Source organism: Acanthopagrus latus, chromosome 1 (genome assembly GCF_904848185.1).
Source record: "Acanthopagrus latus isolate v.2019 chromosome 1, fAcaLat1.1, whole genome shotgun sequence".
NCBI lineage: Eukaryota > Metazoa > Chordata > Actinopteri > Spariformes > Sparidae > Acanthopagrus > Acanthopagrus latus.
This window is the reverse complement of record NC_051039.1, coordinates 11,892,435-11,912,711: the sequence shown is the minus strand read 5'-3', so window position 1 is coordinate 11,912,711 and position 20,277 is coordinate 11,892,435. Positions and strand designations below refer to the sequence as shown.

At 43.9% G+C, this 20,277-nt stretch overlaps 1 protein-coding gene across 4 annotated transcripts in view; it reads left to right on the top strand.

Moving 5' to 3' along the window:
- Positions 1–20,277, top strand: part of npnta (nephronectin a) — a 57,083-nt gene that overhangs the window by 33,084 nt on the left and 3,722 nt on the right. For all 4 annotated transcript variants that reach the window (XM_037115510.1, XM_037115519.1, XM_037115527.1 and 1 more), the window contains 7 exons: positions 2,925–3,044; positions 4,336–4,455; positions 8,045–8,179; positions 9,764–9,886; positions 11,295–11,714; positions 18,652–18,741; positions 19,911–20,009. In XM_037115510.1, coding sequence (XP_036971405.1) covers positions 2,925–3,044; positions 4,336–4,455; positions 8,045–8,179; positions 9,764–9,886; positions 11,295–11,714; positions 18,652–18,741; positions 19,911–20,009 — 1,107 coding nt within the window. The remainder of the gene's footprint in view (positions 1–2,924; positions 3,045–4,335; positions 4,456–8,044; positions 8,180–9,763; positions 9,887–11,294; positions 11,715–18,651; positions 18,742–19,910; positions 20,010–20,277) is intronic.

The window sequence follows — 20,277 nt, the reverse complement described above, 5'->3', positions numbered from 1 at the left end:
TTAAATTGAAAGAATGCACAACAAAATGTAGCGAAATTATGAGTCAACTTTCACCCTGAACAGTATTGGAGTTTATCCGAGATCTAACTGTTTCTTGCTGAATCTTTACAATGAGATATGGTTTGACATGTGTTATATAAGTGCTGCTACTTTTCAAAAATATTAGTAAAAGTAAGAACGAGAAGTGAGAATGCACTTTGAAACAGACTCGAGAGACGTTCTTTTAAGAAATGGCTGTGCGCAAGAGTCGGGGGCCAGGAAGAAGATGATCTGGTAACCATAACCAATTCAGTATGAGCAGTATGCCCCGCCATCCAGTCCCTCTTCAATTCAGCACCGCTCTGCAAGAGCAGGGACACTATTTTCTTTGTGGGGAAAAGTTAATCTTGAACATTGCACCAGGAGGAAAAAGAAATGAAAAATCCTCCTCTGTGTCAGAGCGGCATATAACCCCAGGCTACACTATAATCCTTGTCCTGCTGCAGAGAGAATCAAGAATCTGCTCAAATAAATTATGTGATTGTGGTCAGAGAGAACAAGTAACACAACAGAGGCTCTCACTTCCATTAATGAGAGTAATTAGTTGCTCTCCACCACAGCTAATGGCAGCATGATCAATATTCTATTAAGAGGGACGTGCGTCTGGAATGCAATTGGTCTTTTCCACAGCAGATTTTGACTTGCAGTGGTGGAAGACAAAGCACCGGTGTAACTAGTCATGTTTAAATACTGGTTAACGACAGTTAAACATTTAACATTCATTACAAAATCACAGCTTGTTTAGCAGCTCGCTCACACACATTTTGACTTCTCATTCTTGCCTGCCAAACAAAATCTTCCCACAACTTCATCTTTTTTTTTCAGAATCATCCAGCCAAAAGAAATCAGCATAAATGGAGGACATTTTAGTCAAAAGCACATCCGAACACAAAAAGAACCTCGCTCTTTATTTCACCTTGCTCACACAACAAAGTCCGTCCTCCTCTGGAGTGGCTTTAAACCCAACAGTCTCTCGGGCTCATGGTAATGTTCCTGAATGTAGCTGTGCAAGTAGAAAAAAGAAGAAATAAAAAAAGGCAGCTAACTCTGACTGCGAGATTAAATCACACTGTGGACATTTACCAGGGAGCCAGCAAGCACAAAGCTAAGCTGCTGTGCGTTAAACATTTAGAGGATAAGTTCACCCAGAAATGAAAATTCAGTCATTATCTGCTCACCCTCATGCTGATTAAGATTCATGAGAAGTTTTGTACCCCACAAATCATTTCTGGAGCTCCATTTAAACAACTGAAGTAGATGAACACTTATTTTTTGTTTTTCACCCTCGACGTGGGGTACGTGGGTCTTGTACATGCATGCTAACACCTTTAGCTTAGCAGCTAAAGCAATGACGTTGGCTTTAAAAATGGTTTAAACAAAGGACTCATATAACGCCAGGCGATTTTCATCTCTAGGCGAACTTATCCTTCAATGGAATATGGATATATAAAGTAATAACAGTAACAGTAATCACTGGTTTTGGCCAGTAACCCATGTTTCTCCTCCCTCTGCTCATGTAGTAAAAGAAAAGAAATGTTCTAGTATCCCTGCCCACTTTATCCAATCAGGAAAGAGACCTCCATAAAGAGGCGGCCCTGTCTGCCATAGAAGGAGGGGATTGGTTACTTCAAACAGGAAGTTAGCAACAGCAGCTTCAGTGTTAATAGGCTCTCATAGGTTGATTTCCTACCACTTTTATTTTTGAAAACAATCTCCGGTTCCACTCTTATAAATAAATGTTCAGTGTTTATTTCAGCCCCCCACCCCCTCCTTTTTTTTTCATACAGGACACTTTGACTTATCGCAGCACGAAGTTCAGGTGCAGGTGTAACTAATGCCATTAATGGTGTCTGTTCCAGTTAGGAGTATGAGTGGGTCACACACCAGGGACACACCAGGGCCTTGAAACTGAAACACCTAAGTGGGATGAAGACCTGATCCACGTTATTAGTCACACCCGCGTGTTTTCCCGCCACGAGATGTCAGAACGTCTCCCGGCTGGCTGGTTCGGCTGCCGTTTAACTGTCACTTCACTTTTAGTTACATTCCTTGAAGTAAGATTTCAGCGGAATCTGCTGTGAGAGAGAAGCAAACATGAATATATTTATTTCATTTACCTGCTGTAAACCCCTCACGTACTTTGACTCGTCGTCTCAGGAGGCACACAGGTGGAACTAATAACATTAATGCTGTCTCTGCTCTGTTCAGGTGTGTCAACAAGGCAACAAGGCGACATGGGCACAAGTGAAATGTATAAATGCAACGCAGACTTTATTAATATCCTTAGTTACACTTGCCCTTAGTTCAACTAGTCAAAATGTCTGCTGTGAGGAAGCTGGAATGACTTTGAATTTGCATAAGCACTTGGCAGGTGTTGAGCGCAGGGCATATTCCTTTTCACTGCACCGAAAGTCAGGCAGCATCATAAGACTTTCATGGGGCTGATTTCTTTCACTTTTTTTTTTTTTTTTTTTTAATGCCGGCATAAAAATCACAGGAATTATACGTGTCTGTCAGAGAGGCCTGGACGGAGGAGCAGCTATGAGTTGGTGGTGAGTCAGAGGGTATAATAGCATCTTTTATCACTAGCAGGTAATGGGCAGGTTGACAGCTGACACTGGCTTCCTGTTAAAGCCATCAAAGAGGGAAGTCGCCGGCTTGTCAGAACACGGCACTTCCTCGAAAGACGCGCCTCCCCCTCCACCCCCTTCCAAAGCACACACATTAACGCACGCACAGACAGCTCCAGCCCACGCATAAATGGATGGGTGAGGCTTGACACGACTGACCTCGTCACCTTTGCCCTCTGACTAATTTCACCTCTGTGCAGGGGTCTGTCTCTCTCTGTCCTCCGGTCCACTTATGCCCCCTCTCTCTGTCTGCAGACCTGAATGAGTGTGGGCTGAAGCCGAGGCCCTGTAAACACAGGTGCATGAACACATATGGGAGTTACAAGTGCTACTGCCTCAACGGATACATGCTGATGCCTGACGGGACCTGTGGAAGTGAGTCTGGCTATCTCTCTCTCTCTCTCTCTCTCTCACACACACACACACAGGCTTCTCTGTGATTGCTCACACTGTTTGTATTGTTGTTACCTATTTTCTCCCCCATGTGCCTTTTTTTTTTTCCCATAATCTCCACTCTGCTTTGTAGCCTGGATGTGCTGCCGTGAAGCCTCTCCTTGGCTTCATTACAAATGTATTCATCTAAAAGCTTTGCGCGAGGCGCTGCTTATGACATATGCTCTCTATTATAAGATACGTTTCCCCACTCGTGTGAGTACCTCTGACAGCAGCCTCGCAGTCCTTTGATAGACTGTTTTGATTAAAGCCCCGTGTTGATCTGCTTCATTATAGCAGCTCTACAGTCTGAAGAACCCCCGCGTAGAGCCCTAAGAGGGCTTAAAATGAAAAAAACGTCAGCAAGAAACCTAATCTTTAGAGGCTCAAGTGAATGTACAGTTCTTATTGGTTTGCCCGGAGGTTTTTGGAAAGAATGGGAGTAGATGCCTCTACTTGTCTCCCTCTAAGTTCTGCTTCCCATCTGATAACTGTTTTCGGCCTGACTCACGGTACCTCGTTTTAATCAGTTCCCTTTTTTTATCAGGGGAGAATTCATTTTCAGCCCTTTTAAAGTCTGAATTGCTCACCACTTCAGGCAACCCTCAAACAGTTCCTCCGCGGTTGTTGTGTGATGATAGTATGATAGTGTTAAACACCTTGCCGCTCCTCTCTCCCCCCCCCCTCCCACTTTGATCAATAGATCACTGTAGCATTTAATCAGCCCGGCCTGCCTCAGTCATCAAACTGTACTCCAGGGTGCCCGCGGCGGGCCGAAGTAGCAGCGGCAGCATGAGCCTCACTTTTAATTTCCTCTTTAGGCTGTGAAGTTATTGAGAGAGGCTGAAACGAAATCTGTTCCATTATATTATTATTTTGGAGGGTCTTGATCTGCCTGGCGTGGCTCAACAACAGAGGCGCTTCGACAGGGTGGAGGTGGATTATGAGTCTGTGGCTGTGGGACAGGATGAGAGAGTGGGTGAGGGAGGATCGCGTGGGCTAAGGTGTAAGCGCCGAGCGACCACGCGGCACAGGAATCTAATAATGGCAGAGTGTGTGCCGCTCCGCCGTCTGCACCTCAGGGTCAACTCGGCTAATATCAGAGAAGGCGGGCGAGTGGCTCTCAGAGGCTGGCTGGGAGCGCAAGTGTGGATGAGAGGAGGAAAGAAAGTGAGAATGAGAGCAGTGTTAAACCTTTTCTCTCCCTTGACGTGTTCCCTCTTGTGTCCGTCAGATGCTCGCACTTGTGGCATGGCCAACTGCCAGTATGGCTGCGAGGTGCTGAAAGGAGAGGTCCGATGTCAGTGTCCGTCGCCGGGGCTGCAGCTGGCTTCGGATGGAAGAACCTGTGTTGGTACGTCCCACTCTTCATACATATGTATGTATATATATATATATATATATATATATATATCACTGCCACAAGCCTGACAACTGAGCCTCATGTTACCGCTCCCTTATGAGCAACTTGTGTAAAGCATAAACAAGATGGTTTTTATTTATTTTTATGTGTTCTTCTCAGCCTTTGAATCTGCTGAGTGATAATCTAATGCAACTGCTTTGGCAGAGCGAGAAAGAAAACCTGGCAGTGAAAATGCAATTTGGGAACTCAGACAAACCCCCCACCCCCCCAGCAAGCGAAGCTGAAATCCATCCAAAATATTTACCGATAGGCCTTTTTTTTTTTTTTTTTCACTTTGATCAAGGTCCCCAGTAATTTTACAATCCTCGCCAACCAAATGGCGACGTTATATCCACACACTTCATGCTGCTTTTACAGCAGAAATGTGATCAGGGGAGGCCCACCCCTAACCCACCTCCTGTCCTCCCTCCCCTCCTTCTTTCATTACGTGGCACAACTGAAGTCATTTTTCCCCTTCCAGTGATAAGGCTCAACTCGACTCTACTCGGCCCTATTTCCCCGTTGTAGATAGCACCTGCTAGTTTTTTTGGTAAAACCTTGGTTAAGGTTTCAGGTGTTCTGAGCTGATACTAAAAGGTGACGTGAAAACACTGCAAGTCTCACAAAGGAAAAGGAAGTAATGTGACATGTGAACAGGACATTTTCACAATGTAGAATTCCCCCATGCGGAAACAAATCATGGCACATCAAATCTTCACGTGTGAATTCCCAGCCTTGTCGGCAGGGTATATGTTCCGTTTCTTCAAACCACAGATGTGTCACATATTACGTTCACATTATAGCCACCTTGAGATAGAGATGGTGTTATAACAAACTAACAACGCTGCCAAATGGCACGTCCTGGGGACGTTTCCACCCATTTTTGTGGTAACCATAACCAGTTATCTTTCACTGGAAGTCGGACTATTTTCATCTGTGATCATGGTGACCAAAACCGTGATGTTTTGGCAAAAACGTGGTGTTTTTTAGGTGACCAAACCTAATCAAAGCATAAGCACAGCGTTGGCTGCAAGAGGAATAGAAAATCCAGCCTATACGAATGAAAGGTTGCAACACAAAAAAACGCTCAGCTTTAACTTAGCTGTGGTTTGTGGCGATTGGGCTTGAATTCCACATTTCCACAGTTGTTCACATGTGAACTAAACTTTTATCAGCTGAGAGTCCCACCCTTGAGGGGGAAGTATCGGCAGTGAAAACCAAAGTGGAGAAAAGTACCCGGGTAGCCGGGTCGACTCGCACCTGCAGCTGAGGCAGTTGACATCTGTCAGGTTTAAATGCGGGCGGTTCCAGACCGGACTGTTCACGCTCCCTCATAGTCCCACTTAACTGCAGGCTGGCTAATGGGGGGCGGTTTTCTCTTAAACAGGACAGACATCCATCACGAAAGATGACGGAGGAGGGGAGGGAAACGCTGCCCGCAACAGGTGTTACGAGAGCTTAATGGAATGTTTCCGGATCCGTCTGGATGCCGCTGTTTTTATGGAGAGCTTTATGGGGAGTTTCTAATCATATTTATGGAGGTGACTGCTTCCACAAACCGGAGCTTTGGATGGGAGAGTTTGCATAGATGCAAAGTTTTCACTTTGAGGGCTGTAAAATCAAATGTGTCAACACATTTCTGTAGTCACTTTAAAACCCGTCCCCATATCTGTCAAACTAGCAGAAATCATGCAGAAGAACGCCATAAAGATCCAGCTTAGGAGTAATAAACTACTTTGCTGAGTGTTAGGAATAAGACTCTTAATCAAGCAACTTACTCCGACAGCAAAGTCTAAATCTACGTGTGCATTATAGTCCCGGCCTACACATATTCGCTCCGTCTCCCATTGCTAATAATGCATGTGTGATGGACGGCTCGAACTGAGCAGGAACAGAAACAAGGATTTACACTACATCTCCCCCATGGGTTCATTCATGTTTTAAAGAGTTTACAGTTATAACTACTATTTTAAAAACATTTTTATTTTCGGGAAACGTCTCCAGTCTTGACTAGAATGACAATCCGCCAAGGCCCAAAAGACCCTAATTTACATGTGAGATTAACATACACTTAATATTATAACGAAAACATGAATAGGGACGTATTAGTTGGTTATAAATAATGACAAAAGAAAAAAAAAAAAAGCCAAGCGTGAAAGAATTGCTGCTCCTGCTAGACGTGGTAGATGAAGTGAATCATAATAAAGAAGTGTTTAGGACGGGAAAAGGTGCAAGGAAAGAAAATCTGTGCTGTTTTTATTTGTGTTAATAGCACCTCTAAAAAAAAAAAAATTAAAAAAAATACAAGCAAAGAATGAAAAGTACATCCCGTCATCCTCATTTATATTCCTCGTGACGAGTGTGATTTCGCACGATCCCTCCATAACGCGTCTCGGAAAGTGTGCTCTCGCCTCTGTCTCTGTGGCGCCATCGTGTCGGGTCCCCTCATAAAGGAGCCTCGTCATGTCTGCGTACTAAAATCGCCTGGGCCAGAAATCCCTTAAGAGAGATGTCTGATGATGCTCTACGAGGAGGTATCGGCTTGTTTTTTTGTGCTGTGACAGAACGGCCGCACAGCCCCTATGATTAATGACACAGTGTATTGATGTTTGTTTTTTTGTATTGTTGCAGAAGTTCTTCACGAGACGGAGCCATGTTTCAATGCTGCCTCACACTGTCTTCAATTCAAACACAGTTGCTGAGCTTGATGATTGGCTGCGTAGAACTGTGAACACTGGTTTTGAAAGTAATTCTCAAGATTTGCTCCTTTCAAAGAAAACAGTCCTCAGAGCCAGATGTAAACATTCGTGTACACAGACATCGGTGCGACATTGTAATTTGTGTAAAGGGACAATGACTGTATTTATGTGTGCGCTGGCGTTTTTATGTAAAACATAATAATTCACCACTCGACTGTCAGAAGCTCGCCGAGTAAAACTGTCGGCCATTAAAGCTGCGGTTTGGGATTAAGAGCGCTGCTGATGAGAATCTCGACAGCAGTTGTTAGGGGATGAGAGAGCTCTGCCCACTTAATTCGCCGGTCCAGGTGTCTCTGTGTTGTTCAGGTCCTTTTAAAACAACAGTCCCCGCAGCACCGCTGTGCCTCGGCTGCATTATGCAGCAAATAAATTAATGATTTTAAGGCAAATGCTCTGAGCCTCTTTCCGTCTAAATATTAATGGCAACATGCCTGCAAAGGTGATCAACGGAGACACTTAGAATAGGTCTTTAAATAATGAAACAAGGTAGTTTGCATTGTATTCCGCTCGTCGAACAGAATATATTATGTGCTTTGTTCATAAATGAATACTAACCACTGTGGAAGGTGAAAAAGTCGTCTGGCATGAATAGAAATGTTTGTTTAGTTTTTGGATTAAGCTGACTCTTTGACCTTGAAGTGTTTCATGTTGTTGTGTTGTTTCGGTTAGGAGTTGTAAGCGAACGACTCTAAAAAACAGTTTTTTGCAAAATAACGATGAATACATAATTTTTTTTATGTGAATATCTTCACCTGTGTCTTTTTTTTTTCAATGCCTTGCAGATGTGGATGAATGTACGGCAGGAATTGCAGTGTGTCCCAGGTTCAGGAAATGTATTAACACCTTCGGGAGCTACATCTGCAAGTGCCACGAAGGCTTTGACCTGCAATACATCAGCGGGAAATACCAATGCACAGGTACTGTGGCGAGGTCTCTGCAGAGAGGCTTTTTACATATGAAGCTAAAAATAGGTCATAAATGTGCTGAGGTAATTCTTTTTTTTTTTAGTCATCCAGGTGTCATTTTTACATCAAACACTAAAATAAGCATAAACCCATACAAATGATACAAATTAAAGGGCAGGTTCACAATTTTACCAGTCTGTCTTAAAACAATAGTCCAGTGTTCATCTGAACAACACACACAAATGAAATTACAGCCAATTTAGTCCAAAGATCACTCTTTTTCTCACTGTTGCACTAAAAGAGACCTTAACTTCAGAAGATACTCGACCCATTACCACCAATAACTAAGTACGTTATAAAAGCACATGTACAATTTGTAGCAATTCACACAAGCTCATTCCTTTTTTTGACCACATTTGTGAGCGGATTGTAATGTGATGTGAAAAAGCGAGACCTCCCCCCGTCTCACTCGGTCGTCAGTATAAGACTGTTTGTTTGAGTTGTTAAATGCTGCTGGACTGTGGATGTCTTTGTGAAGGACTCGGGTCGGGCATGCTGCCGCCGTCCAAAGGACGTGACTTAATGCTCAAGTGGCTCGTCTCCTCCGCCCCGCTAACAGAGAGCAACAGAGGCTAATGTAGAGGAGAGCGTCTTCCAGCGCAGCACATTTTGAGAGTGTACTTTCTCAAGTGTTTCCATTATATACAACTTTATCCGTCTTTAAGTTTAAGAGGCAAATGCTCTACTTTTTCCTTCAAGGTTGGTTACTGAAGATAGCGCTTACAGAACAATCAGCTTTTCAAATATGATGTATTATAGATGAATTTAACCGGCAGTATATAAAACAGTTATTTGCTTTACCTTGATGTGTTACAACATTCAAATCCTGCTTAATGCATCACTTATACTAATCCAGTAACATAAATGATAATAAAATGCGCTATGCATTATGAATACTTTGATTTATGATCCTTTAAGAAAGTACTGTTTTAGAATCAGAACTTGTTAAAAAAGAATGTCAGATGAAGCCTCCAATTCTTTTAAAAGTGCAAAGTATGAAGTTTAAAAAAGGAAAAATACAGAATAGAGGAGGAACTGAAACCGCTTGAGAATATTTAAGATTTAATGAGCTATCACCAGACCGACTGTGAAACTAATCCAAACCGCTGTTTCTGTTCCATCTTATAAACTCTGCCTCAGCGGGGCCCCTCAGCCGCCGACACCAGACTGATGAATACCTGCCACCTGATAAGTTCAGTCAATATTCTTTATGAATCCACGTAGTCTCCTTGAGTCTGGAAAACACCCCACATCTCCAGTCTTTATTTATGCATTATTTCATTTCTTTTAGAACAAAAGATCAGGAGTCAGAGACGGTTGCTTGTGTGGCTGATGCCTCTTAAGTGTTCAAAATGCCTCTCGTGATGATTTTTTTACCCAGACGGATGACTTCTATTCACTAACGGCACACATGACACACACTTTGAAGTGGATGTGGTGCAATTAGCCTTTTGCTAGTCTACTGTTATGTCTGGGGCTTTTCTTTTTTTTTTCACACTCGCACTGCGAAGCTGAATGTTGTTTTGCTTGTTTCAGATGTGGACGAGTGCTCTTCAGGTCAGAGCCACTGCAGCAGCTACGCCACCTGCTACAACACGCCGGGCTCGTACAAGTGCAAATGCAAAGACGGCTACAGGGGGATGGGCCACGACTGCAAACGTAAGAATTGAGGAGAACATCAACAACAACAATAAAAGCCCTGGCCCCCGATGCTCACTTCTGCAAAGAGGGAACGGGGGCCCTCACATTTTTCGTGTCTCTGTGCCTGTGTTTTTCTCAAAGAAAAAAGCAGGAAAGCCGAAGAGAGGGAGGAAGCAGAGTCTGCTCTGAAATTCCTTTCTTTGTAACGGCCGTCAGTCATTTCTTAAATCACCCTGCTCCCTTATCACGTGTTCCCAGGCTGAGCCCTGACTCCCACTTTTTGACATTGGGCCATTTCAATAAGCCAAAAAGAGGAGTCATCATTAAATGTGAAATATTTCCTTTTCCTGGTCTGTTTGCTTCCTGACACACACTTCATTAGTCTGTGCGTCTGCAGTTTCGTTCCTTCTTTTTTTTTCAACCGCATCTCTGTGGACAAGTTATTTATTCTCCACAGTTATTTAATCATCTAACGGACACAACTGGTGCAACAGTCCGCGGAGCAGAGCGGGTGAGGAGCCCCCGCAGATCCTTCACCCCGCCACCTGCCCCGAGGGGTGTGAGCCACAAGTGCTCGGGGGGGAGTCGAGTTGCAATATCCTATTTGTGTGTCACATATCAAAGTCGCCTGCAACCTGAGAAGGCAATAACCGAGTTCAAACCACTTGCTTTTGTCCACTCTCATTCCTCACTCACGAACACCCATCACACCAGCCGACACACACACACACACACACAAAATCTCTGACTTTGCTCCTGCCGTGAAGAATGTGTGGAAGAACAAAAGGAGAGGGAGGTGTTACTTTGATGACATCAGCAGAGCGAGGGTGATCTCCGGGGCACAGCAGCCTGTTTTGAGAGCGGAGATCATTCCACACACACAGAGGCAGCTTTAGCCTGGTGCTGCGAGGCCCCTGGCTACGAGCGCACAAAGAATTGCTAATCAGTTCTGAGCACATAAAAAAAGGTGAAAAAAAAAAAAATAGAAATGAGACACCCTCAGAAGGCAATATTGATTCCACAGAAGAAGAAATTCACTGAACGTGGGGTGTCTTTGTGGGTTAGCTTGCGAGGCCACATGTCTAAAGCTTATCCCCTCTTTCTCTCTTTTAACGCTCCCGATGAGGGAAATATGCCCGGAATTGTTTTAAAAATGAGCCACAGAATGAACGACTGCCGCATAATAATTTTATTGGCCCCTCTTTGCAAGTGTAAGCTTTTACTTCAGTGAGATTTGAGACACCCAATTTGTTTTAAGATGCTAACATTTAGTTAATAGATATCAGGAGAAGTCTCTGTAGATGAGAGAAAAGCCCTCCTGTGCAGAAGTCAGGCTAATCATTGCAGTTAGTCTGCAATTGTGCGCCTCATTAACTCTTAAGTGCTCATATTTCAGCGCTCCATCTGCATTCTCTTATTATTTCAGCCATTCCTAAGGTGGTTATTGACCCGCCGAGACCCGGCAAACCGCCTCCAAATCATCACAACCGCATCCCTGACATGGATCAGAGGAGGACCACCACCACCCTCCGCCCGCCGGTGACTCCGAGGAGAATCTTCCCCGTAATTCCCAAATCGACAGCCGCCACCACCACGACGACTACAAGAGCGCCGACGACCAAAGCGCCCCTGCCTCCAAAGAGGGTCCCGCCTCCGACACGCAAGCCGGTGGTTCCCACTCCGAAGCCCTTTGTGCCGACCCGGAAGCCGCCAGTGCCCACCCGCAAGCCCTACATCCCAACAAGACCAGTGCCCCCCACCAGACTCCCGCCACCGCCAGCTCCGGTCACACCAGTAGACAACACCATCCAGAAGGAGGTCACCAAACAGAGAGGGGACGTCCACAGTAAGAGCTTTTTATTATGTTCTCTTTGATTTTTCACACTTGCACCTTTTAGAGAAGCAAGATGCATCTATTCAACAGATTGGAAATCAAAATGTTTCGTTTTAAACTGATCACACCTGAAATTATAGGCCTCCTCACAATTACAAGTAATGTAAGCAAACCTTTAAACCTGTGTAAATGTATTCTCTGCCACATAGGGGCAAAATGTATATTTTCTTCTCCTCAAGTTGTTAGCAGTTGTTAGCCTATTTACACATCCAGGAGATACAGAGCAACTATTCGGAGTTTCCAGCCACCTGACATAAAACAAGTGTCATGTTTACTCTCCTTTTGGCTCTGTTTTTGGTCTCCACCAGCTCTTCTTTAGCTAAATGTATGTCTGTGTTCACTAGCTAGATGCTAACTTTTAGAGGTTTATTCACACACACATTTGAAGGGTTTGGTTGATAAAATCAAATAGAAATTATTATTATTTTGAGCTGGAAGCTGGTTGTTAGTTTATGTTTTGGCAGGACGCCATTTCTAAACTAACTTCAGTTGGTGGAACGGAGAGAGGCACTGAGATGAGGCGTTGGAGAACGAGCATAAAGTCACATCTTATAGACCATCGCTGGGGAAAAAAAAAGTGATTAATATGTATAAATTGTTACACAGAGTCCCTTTAAGGACCCTTTTACAAATACAAGTAACGCAGGCGAACTTTTAAACCTGTATTTATTTGTTTTTTTGGCCAAATGAGAGCAACACGCTAAGCTGTAAACACCACGCTGATAACCTGTGAGCAAACAGTTTGATATTCATACATCCAGTACATACGGAGAAACCTGGCATTTAATCAGAGTTGAGTTTCTGGCCACCTGACAAGAACAAGTTCCACTTTCTCTCTCCTTTTAGCTCTACTTTGGTCTCCTGAGGGAATTATTTGGCTGGTTACCTGCTGTTCGACTATATTAAGCAGCTAGATGCTAACTTTTAATGACCGCCTTTTTGTGCACTGAGCACTTTCACTTTCACCGAACAGCTGCTGTTTGTTGAGTCAGTGCTGATGAGAGCGGTGAGTGAACCAAAGTAAAGGTTGTGGGACCTAAATCAAAAAACAATGAAGTTAAAGATGCTGAAAACCTCTTAAGAGTGGACTCCTGATTCTCTGTGAGGTTATCACTGCAAGCGACACAAATTTAGAGGCACACATTGTTTACTCAAAATATTAGCTTCGACCGCCTGGGAAACACGGTGACTTGTTGCATTAGCTGATTCTAATCTCTGTGTTTTAATGTTTGATCGGGGAGGTAAACCGTTTGTTTACTTCTGGGTCACAGATTTTGGCACAGCCATTCATCTTCATCAGCTGCCTGACAGGTTCCCGCTCACCAAATTGGAGCAGATTTGCATAGTCCTTCCTCCGAATCCTGAAACATTGTGGTTATAATGAAACATGTCACATTCTGGGGGATTTAGCGGTGATGTTTACCTGACAGATGATGCGTATTATCATACTCATTTTGCATTCAAACGCATGAATGTGTGAATATAAGTTATCCGAGTAGTTGGCAGTCGGCTCCCGTGTGCACGTAGTTAATCTGCCAGCTGAGCCACGTGCCAGACCCAGCGCTACACATTTGGTGGGAGACATGACGATTATTATTGATGTGAACTTGTGAAAGATGGTTGAAATCAGAGATGTGGGATTCAACATATGGCCACCCCGAGAACTCTGCAAACAGTTTTTCTCGCCGTTGATGATACATATGTAAATCGAGCTTCACATAACAGCATGATATGCAAATTGTTACGAAACGGTCCATATTTACAGGATGATGAATTAGTCCCACTAATGTCACTGTTGAAGTAAGAATTTCCCTCTCAAGGTAATTATGTCTTTGGATTCCGTTAACAAACACACACACACTGTTGTTTGTTTATCCACATGTCACACCCGCGCTCTCTTCCAGGCAAGCAATCTTTGACACCAATTACACTCCAGGACGCATCGCCGGGCTTCGTTTTAAGTTAGGCGCTCTCAATCAATGACAAATAACGGCATCGAATTCATAATACTGTGACAGCGAGAGGTGGTTTCGGATTGTTTTTTCTCGTTGCTCTGACAAGTGAGGTAATCACCGCGATCATCTGCTGCTTTTCCTTAATCTCACAGTGTTAAACGCGCGCGCCTTCTCACAACGGTGGATTGTTTCCTAATGAGATAATCCCCGCAGCAAAACAACTTGTTAAGCCCTGAAACATAGTTCAAGTCGCTCAGTTTAATAGACGATTTGTCTGCAGCTAAAGTACTTTTAATTATAGCATTTAAAGGATATAATTCTAAACAAATCACATCAGAGGACCAAAAACAGCATGAACTGATTCTTCTCACAAATATCGTCATACCCAAAGCGTGATATGGTTTATTCCTCTGTGACATAATACTCCATTGCTGTTGTTTAAAAACTCAGCTCATTCACACACACGTGTGTTGGTGCCATCAGTACCCCAAACTGCAAACTGAAAGAAATAGTTCCCAATAGCTGGTGTTCTTTGCTATACAGTTAAAGAAACAACATACTTGTGATCCACTTTTGAAGTTTTGCTTTTTCAGCAGGATTAATTCAATTTTAAAGAGAAATATAAAAAAAAAATGCAGAATAATCAGCTTCATCCTTGGAGCCGGTGCTGCTAAAAACGAGGCACTGTAAAAACCATCAGCTGGTGAGATAATGTGATGCAGCAGAGAGAGAGTGTGTGAGAATATGAACCGAAGAAATCAAAACTTTACTTGATCGCCAAGCCTAAAGTTGCTCTACAGTTCTCTGGTTTATCAGTCAAGTCACATCACGTTTATCCCAGCATGTAAATGCTTCTTTGGTGATACGATCATGAGGGGGACAGCTCGTCACTTCACACTTGGCATGGGGCGTCCTGACACGCATTTCGAGTGACCAAAAAGACAAGATGCAATGTCTTGTTACACAAAGAAGGGAAGAACTCAATGTATAACTAATGCCGAATTTACATAAAGGTCCAGCTGATTGAAGAATTGTCATAAAAAGCTGTTCACAAAGTTTATAAAGTTCCTCCTAACTCAACAACTCGCAAAATTGAGCGATTTTGTCGATGTGGCTGCTTTGATCTAAAGTATGTCGGTGTTCAAGTTTGCTCCTGCTGAAGTGCAAAATGTTCTCGAATTGTTATTAATAACTCAGATAAAGGTTACGCCTGCCCCTCAAATGAATACAAAAAACATGAATGTCACACCACTTACAATGATGTTGTACAGACTGACTCCTCACCACCCTCAAATGTGGCTGACTTCCTGCATCCCTTTATTCTATTAATTATTTGCATTCCTCAGATTTAAGTTTTTGCATCCTCAACATTCTCACTGCGTACAGCAAACAGATGATCCACGAAAACTTCTCAAACATGTGCCATTTTAGTACATTTGCATATTTTGATACACAGCCATATGGAATAAACAAACAGGAGGCGAGTTATTTATTTATTTATTTATTTGTGACTTATTTGTAATTTGCTTGTAAAAAGGAAAATGTACCATGGATTGCGGCTCCCTGCTCATTTGTCGTTGTTGGGCTCACTTCACAGATATTAGTGTTTACTAAAGAGAGCGTTGCTTTGACGCAGAAATATCTGGTGAAATGCAACAGAGTAGAGTGCTGGATAGCGCTCACCTTGCCAGATGGCATCACATAATTAGAAAAAGGAAAGAGGGTAGAGAAGATTACATTAACACCTGTCTGCACCGCTTGAGGGAGACATCAATCTAATAGTTTGCAAGCGCGGCAGAGCGCGTTCTCGAAAAAATCAGAGCTTCCAGAAGACGGTTTTGAATGTGATGAGAGTGGGAGGGAGGAGAGTCGGCGCTGAGTGATTACTTTAATAATTAGACGGAAATAGGAATCATTTGAATGAGAGCCTGAATGGCGTGAAGAACATCTCAGCTGTGGCCCCCAGGTGCAGGTGTTTACTAAAGTCAGAGCAAGTTCCACACCAGAACTTCAGCTTCCTTTCAACTTGGACCTGCTCGATCATCGCTAGTGTCTACGTCCAGGGGAAAAGCTTGGACCTCCACCCAAGTTCAGGAATATTAAAAGGAACAGTTCAATATTTTTTGAAAGGTCCACTTATTGGGTTTCTTTGCCCAGCCTGTCTACCAGATGTCCCCAGACTTTTTTTTTCTAATTCCATCCGCAGTATTCCTGCCACTCCTTATTCTCCTCACCTGAGCTTTCCCGCGTCCGTCCCCTCTCCTGGACCTGATTACCCTCGTCACTCTGACCACCCATTCAAATACACTGCTCGGCTCCTTTGTTCCTCTGTCAGTTCGCACATGTTTGCTTCCTTGTTTTTTCTTGCCTCGTGCTTTTGTTTTTCAAGCATCTGTTATCTGTATGTTTACCCAGACCTGTACCTGCCTGCCTGCCTGTACCCCGTCCTTAACAAATCGCTGAAATCATCCTGCCGCCCTCCTCCATCCACAGCCCCGCTTCCAGTCTTAGACGTGATATCTGTATTAATCTTCTCATCGAATTCACGGCAAGAAAAGCAAATATTTGATGCGTATTTCCCAAAATGTATATATATTTCCCTTTGAAGAAGCACGCGCTCCTCTGAGGTGAATAAAAGCCGCTCGGCATCCTTTCTGTTCGCATCAAAAATTAATTCGCATTAAGTTTGAAACAAGGCTTCCTTTCCGATGCTTCATAAAAGTCGGCATTAGTAGATTCAAGGTTTTCGCCCACTGCATTTTTTATGTGAATGTTATGAGCTGACAGCATGTCAACACAGGGAAAGTTAATGCGCTAAATCTGAAGTATCCAAGAATAAGTCAGGAATTGGTTACTTACTGCTTAACAACGGAAATCTCCCTCTGAGCAGCTTCCATGAGCTCACATATCCATATTCATCCATATTTGGGTGAAGTGATCCACACAAGGGTCAAGAGGTGAAAAACAAGAGTGGCCAGCGTTAATTGTGTGGTGTTTCAGCATGGTTGGTGAGCAAATATGTTTTTCAAAAGGTCGCCTCCCCTAAATTACGCTCCTGCCTCCAGTGATATCTGAGAGTTTAATGTATTGAGGTTTTTTTCAGATAGCGGAGATTTCTCCCCTCCAGCACAACGGAGCTGAATGCTGTTTTGTTTGTGGCGCTCGAAGCATTAAAGCAAAACATTTGAAAATAAAGCAATTTGGCCCTGTGGCAAACAGTTACCCCAGTTACTCTGGTTGATCCACTGACCATGCCATGGAAAGTTTTTTCGTCTGGGATGCTTTCTGCTTTGACAGATCATGCAAATAAACCAGGAGCTGAACCGGGGTGAATTGTTTAAAAACCAGAACAGAATAAAAATGCCTCTAATAAACTCCTCAGTCAAAGGGGTCCAAACTTTGTGTAATTTGAAGTGATTGTAGAGGGGTGGTTAAAACTGTTTGTTTGGTTTTTTTTTCATAAACTCGCTCAAAATAAAAACCTGTCCCATGTTAACGATACAATAGACATCCCTCCTCGTGACAAGGAGCTGATCAAACACACGACGAAAGAGATAGAATATCTGATGAAGAAGAGGAATGCATGACACAGCATCACTTTTGCGCATGTCACACAGCTGTTCCTACTAAATTTGTTGGTGTGTGTGAATGCCACACCCTCATAACTTATTAAGTTATTATATATATATATATATATTTATATATATAGTGTTCCTTTTGCGTCAAGATGAGATCAAACGTGGTTATTTTTTCCTTGTAGTCACAGCGTCACTGTTCAAATTACTGTTCCCTTAATTGGCGTATCACCGTATTCACTCTTTATATATCCGCTCTACGACCGGACGCGAGGGGCTCGTGCTGGGTTACGTTCCTTAAAAGCTCAGACACACACAAACACAGACACACGCAGGGAGAGACCCAGATGCCTGGGATATCTGGAGAGCCTGGTGTGAGCATGACCTCCCCGCTCTCGGATTCCTTCGACTGTCAGACTACATCGCGGTCTGCCAGGTGCCTGCGACCCAACGTGGGGATGGGCTCTGACCGCAGGGGGCACATGTCGGGGGACGGTGGGGGGTCGGATGGTTCAAGTGCAGGTTACAGCGTATTCATGGCATAAGAGCAAGGATCCAGCCGGGATGCTGGGAATAGTTTAATTGATAGTTGGCCCCATTAAATTCCACTGACGTGTCAGGTCAATTTTAATCATGAGCCCAATATTGATAATCACAAAGTTCCTTGAAGGGACTCCATGGTCCGTGCCGCATGGGGACAGAGGGTCGATTCAGAAAAGGGAAAAACTCAAATGCATTAGATGCTAAAATGTGAAAATGAAGCTGAAGATATTTTTTGGCATTTTCAGTAATGAAGAACAGCTTCAAGAGGGCATTTCCAAACCACTTTAGACAATTGGTGTTCTAATATATCAAAAGGAACCCTTCCCCACAAAACTCTTGTCACAGTAAAAGAAACAACTTTCTGCTCTTCACTTGTCGGTTGACCTTTAATAAGACAGCTTGGCTTATAGTATTTCGGGCAGTCTGACCCCATTGGTGAAGGAAAGAGGCTATTTCAGGAACGGCTGTGTTGCTGTATGTGTGTGAATGTACTGTAGCCCCAGGTTGTGTAGCTGCACCCATTTGCCCGGACGTTGCATCAGATCAACTGTCGCCCTTTTCCTCATTGTGATTCACTTTTGACTTCTGGTGTTTTCTGCAGGTTTGTGTTCTGTTCAGTTTCCCGATTGTAAAGTGTGCTCAGCTCTTTGTATGCAGGCACTAAACCGTCATATTGATTCATCCTTGTAGAGTCCTCGTGGAGTTAAGAAAACAAAGCAGCACAATAGCCACAAGTGCGGATGGGGTGGTGAGCAAATATAATACCTTGTGTTAATCCTTTATCTAAACCTGTGCCCCCCCCCCTTCTCTCCTCAGTCCCTCGGAACCACGACCGCAACACCGTCCTCGGCGTCGACTTTGACATTGAGCTCGGCAACACGGCGGATGAAGCCAAGGACGACCCAGGTAAACACAACACATTTGACGGAGACAATCAGTAGCAGCCTGCAGAGCTCAAACGATGACGGACGAGCCACATTTGCCACGAGCAAAATGAGACTGACAATCAGCTCCCGCAGCGAAGCAGCCGAGGCGAAGATATTACAGTGACCAGATGTGTTTTGATAGGCCTTTCACCAGGAGGTGACACATGACATCTGGCCGTATCCGTTTAAATAATGGCTCCCGGCCCAGAACGTACAGCCAGACCTCCCCACTTTTCACATTATGCTTGCTTGATTGCTCGACTGCTTGAATGATTAATTGATCATTTGGAGGTACACCAGTGCTCCGCTGCTCTTAAGCTTCCCCCGGCTCTCGACGCCGAGTTCCTCCAACAACAATAAGAAAGAAAAAAAAAATATGTTTTTGTGAAGAGACGGCACTTTATCCGTCACATTGGCTCGACGTGATTTATCGATCCCAATGCAATGCAGATCCAATTGCCTAATGATTTAGTTGGGTGTTTATTTTGGTTCACGGTGCATCATTTGCTGCGCGGTGTCAAGGGGGGGAAGGCGTTTTTTCATCGGCTCAGAAAATGAACAGAGAAGTGTTCTGCGGTAAACCCTATTTCAGGGACAAAATGATGGATGTTACTCTTATCTTCCAGCCAATTTGTAGAGCAATGCATGGATGATACCGCAACTGTTTTTGCCCGCGTCCTCTTAATGTTATTGTCTGGGCCTGATCGCTCGAAAAAGAACTCATCACTCACTGAATATTATGACTCTCTGTTGTAACTATAATCTGTTTTATTACGAGGTAAGGCTCGCATGGGCTAAATGTGTAAGCGCAGGCGCTCACTCATGTGCTTACACACATTGTTATAAGCGGTTCGAGGAGCTAAAACACGTATTTGTGTTATTTTTTCCCCTTGCCACTTATGCTGCTCCATTTCACCTTGATTTTACCTCAATACATCAGCCCTCCTCGGCGATTACAACCAATGTTTGTACCGTCGTCGTGTCGTCATGTTCATCAGAAGGAGCCGCAGCAGTCCTCGAGCTCCCGGTAACATTAGAGGGGCACAGCGGGGCTCCTGTGAGGAATTACACAGAGCAGACTGAAGCCCTTTCTTTTATATATTTTTTTTTTGCATCTTTCCTGCATCTTCTGTGTTTTATTTCTTTCAGAGGCAGGCTACCTGGGCTGCTCCTTTGACGACGGTCTTTGTGGCTGGATCAGGGACAAAGACGGGGACCTGCACTGGGAGACCACGCCTGATCCTTCAGGTAATGGAAGATCTGCGGGGGGGGTGTGCTCATGTTGCACTGATACATGTTAAAGAAAATTGTTTGTTTTATTGTCGGTTAATCAAAATGAGAAAAGGCAGCGTCCCTCTCGCATCTCCAGGCACCCGCAGAGCCAGACAATCTGAGCAGCGCAGTTTGTTCCACCCAATTACAGGTCAAGATGAAAACGACTTGATGGAAGCGGTTTGTCTTTCCTGCAGATTAGCGCTTTGCTCTACAAAGCGATGCAAATGAGGAGAGGATTACG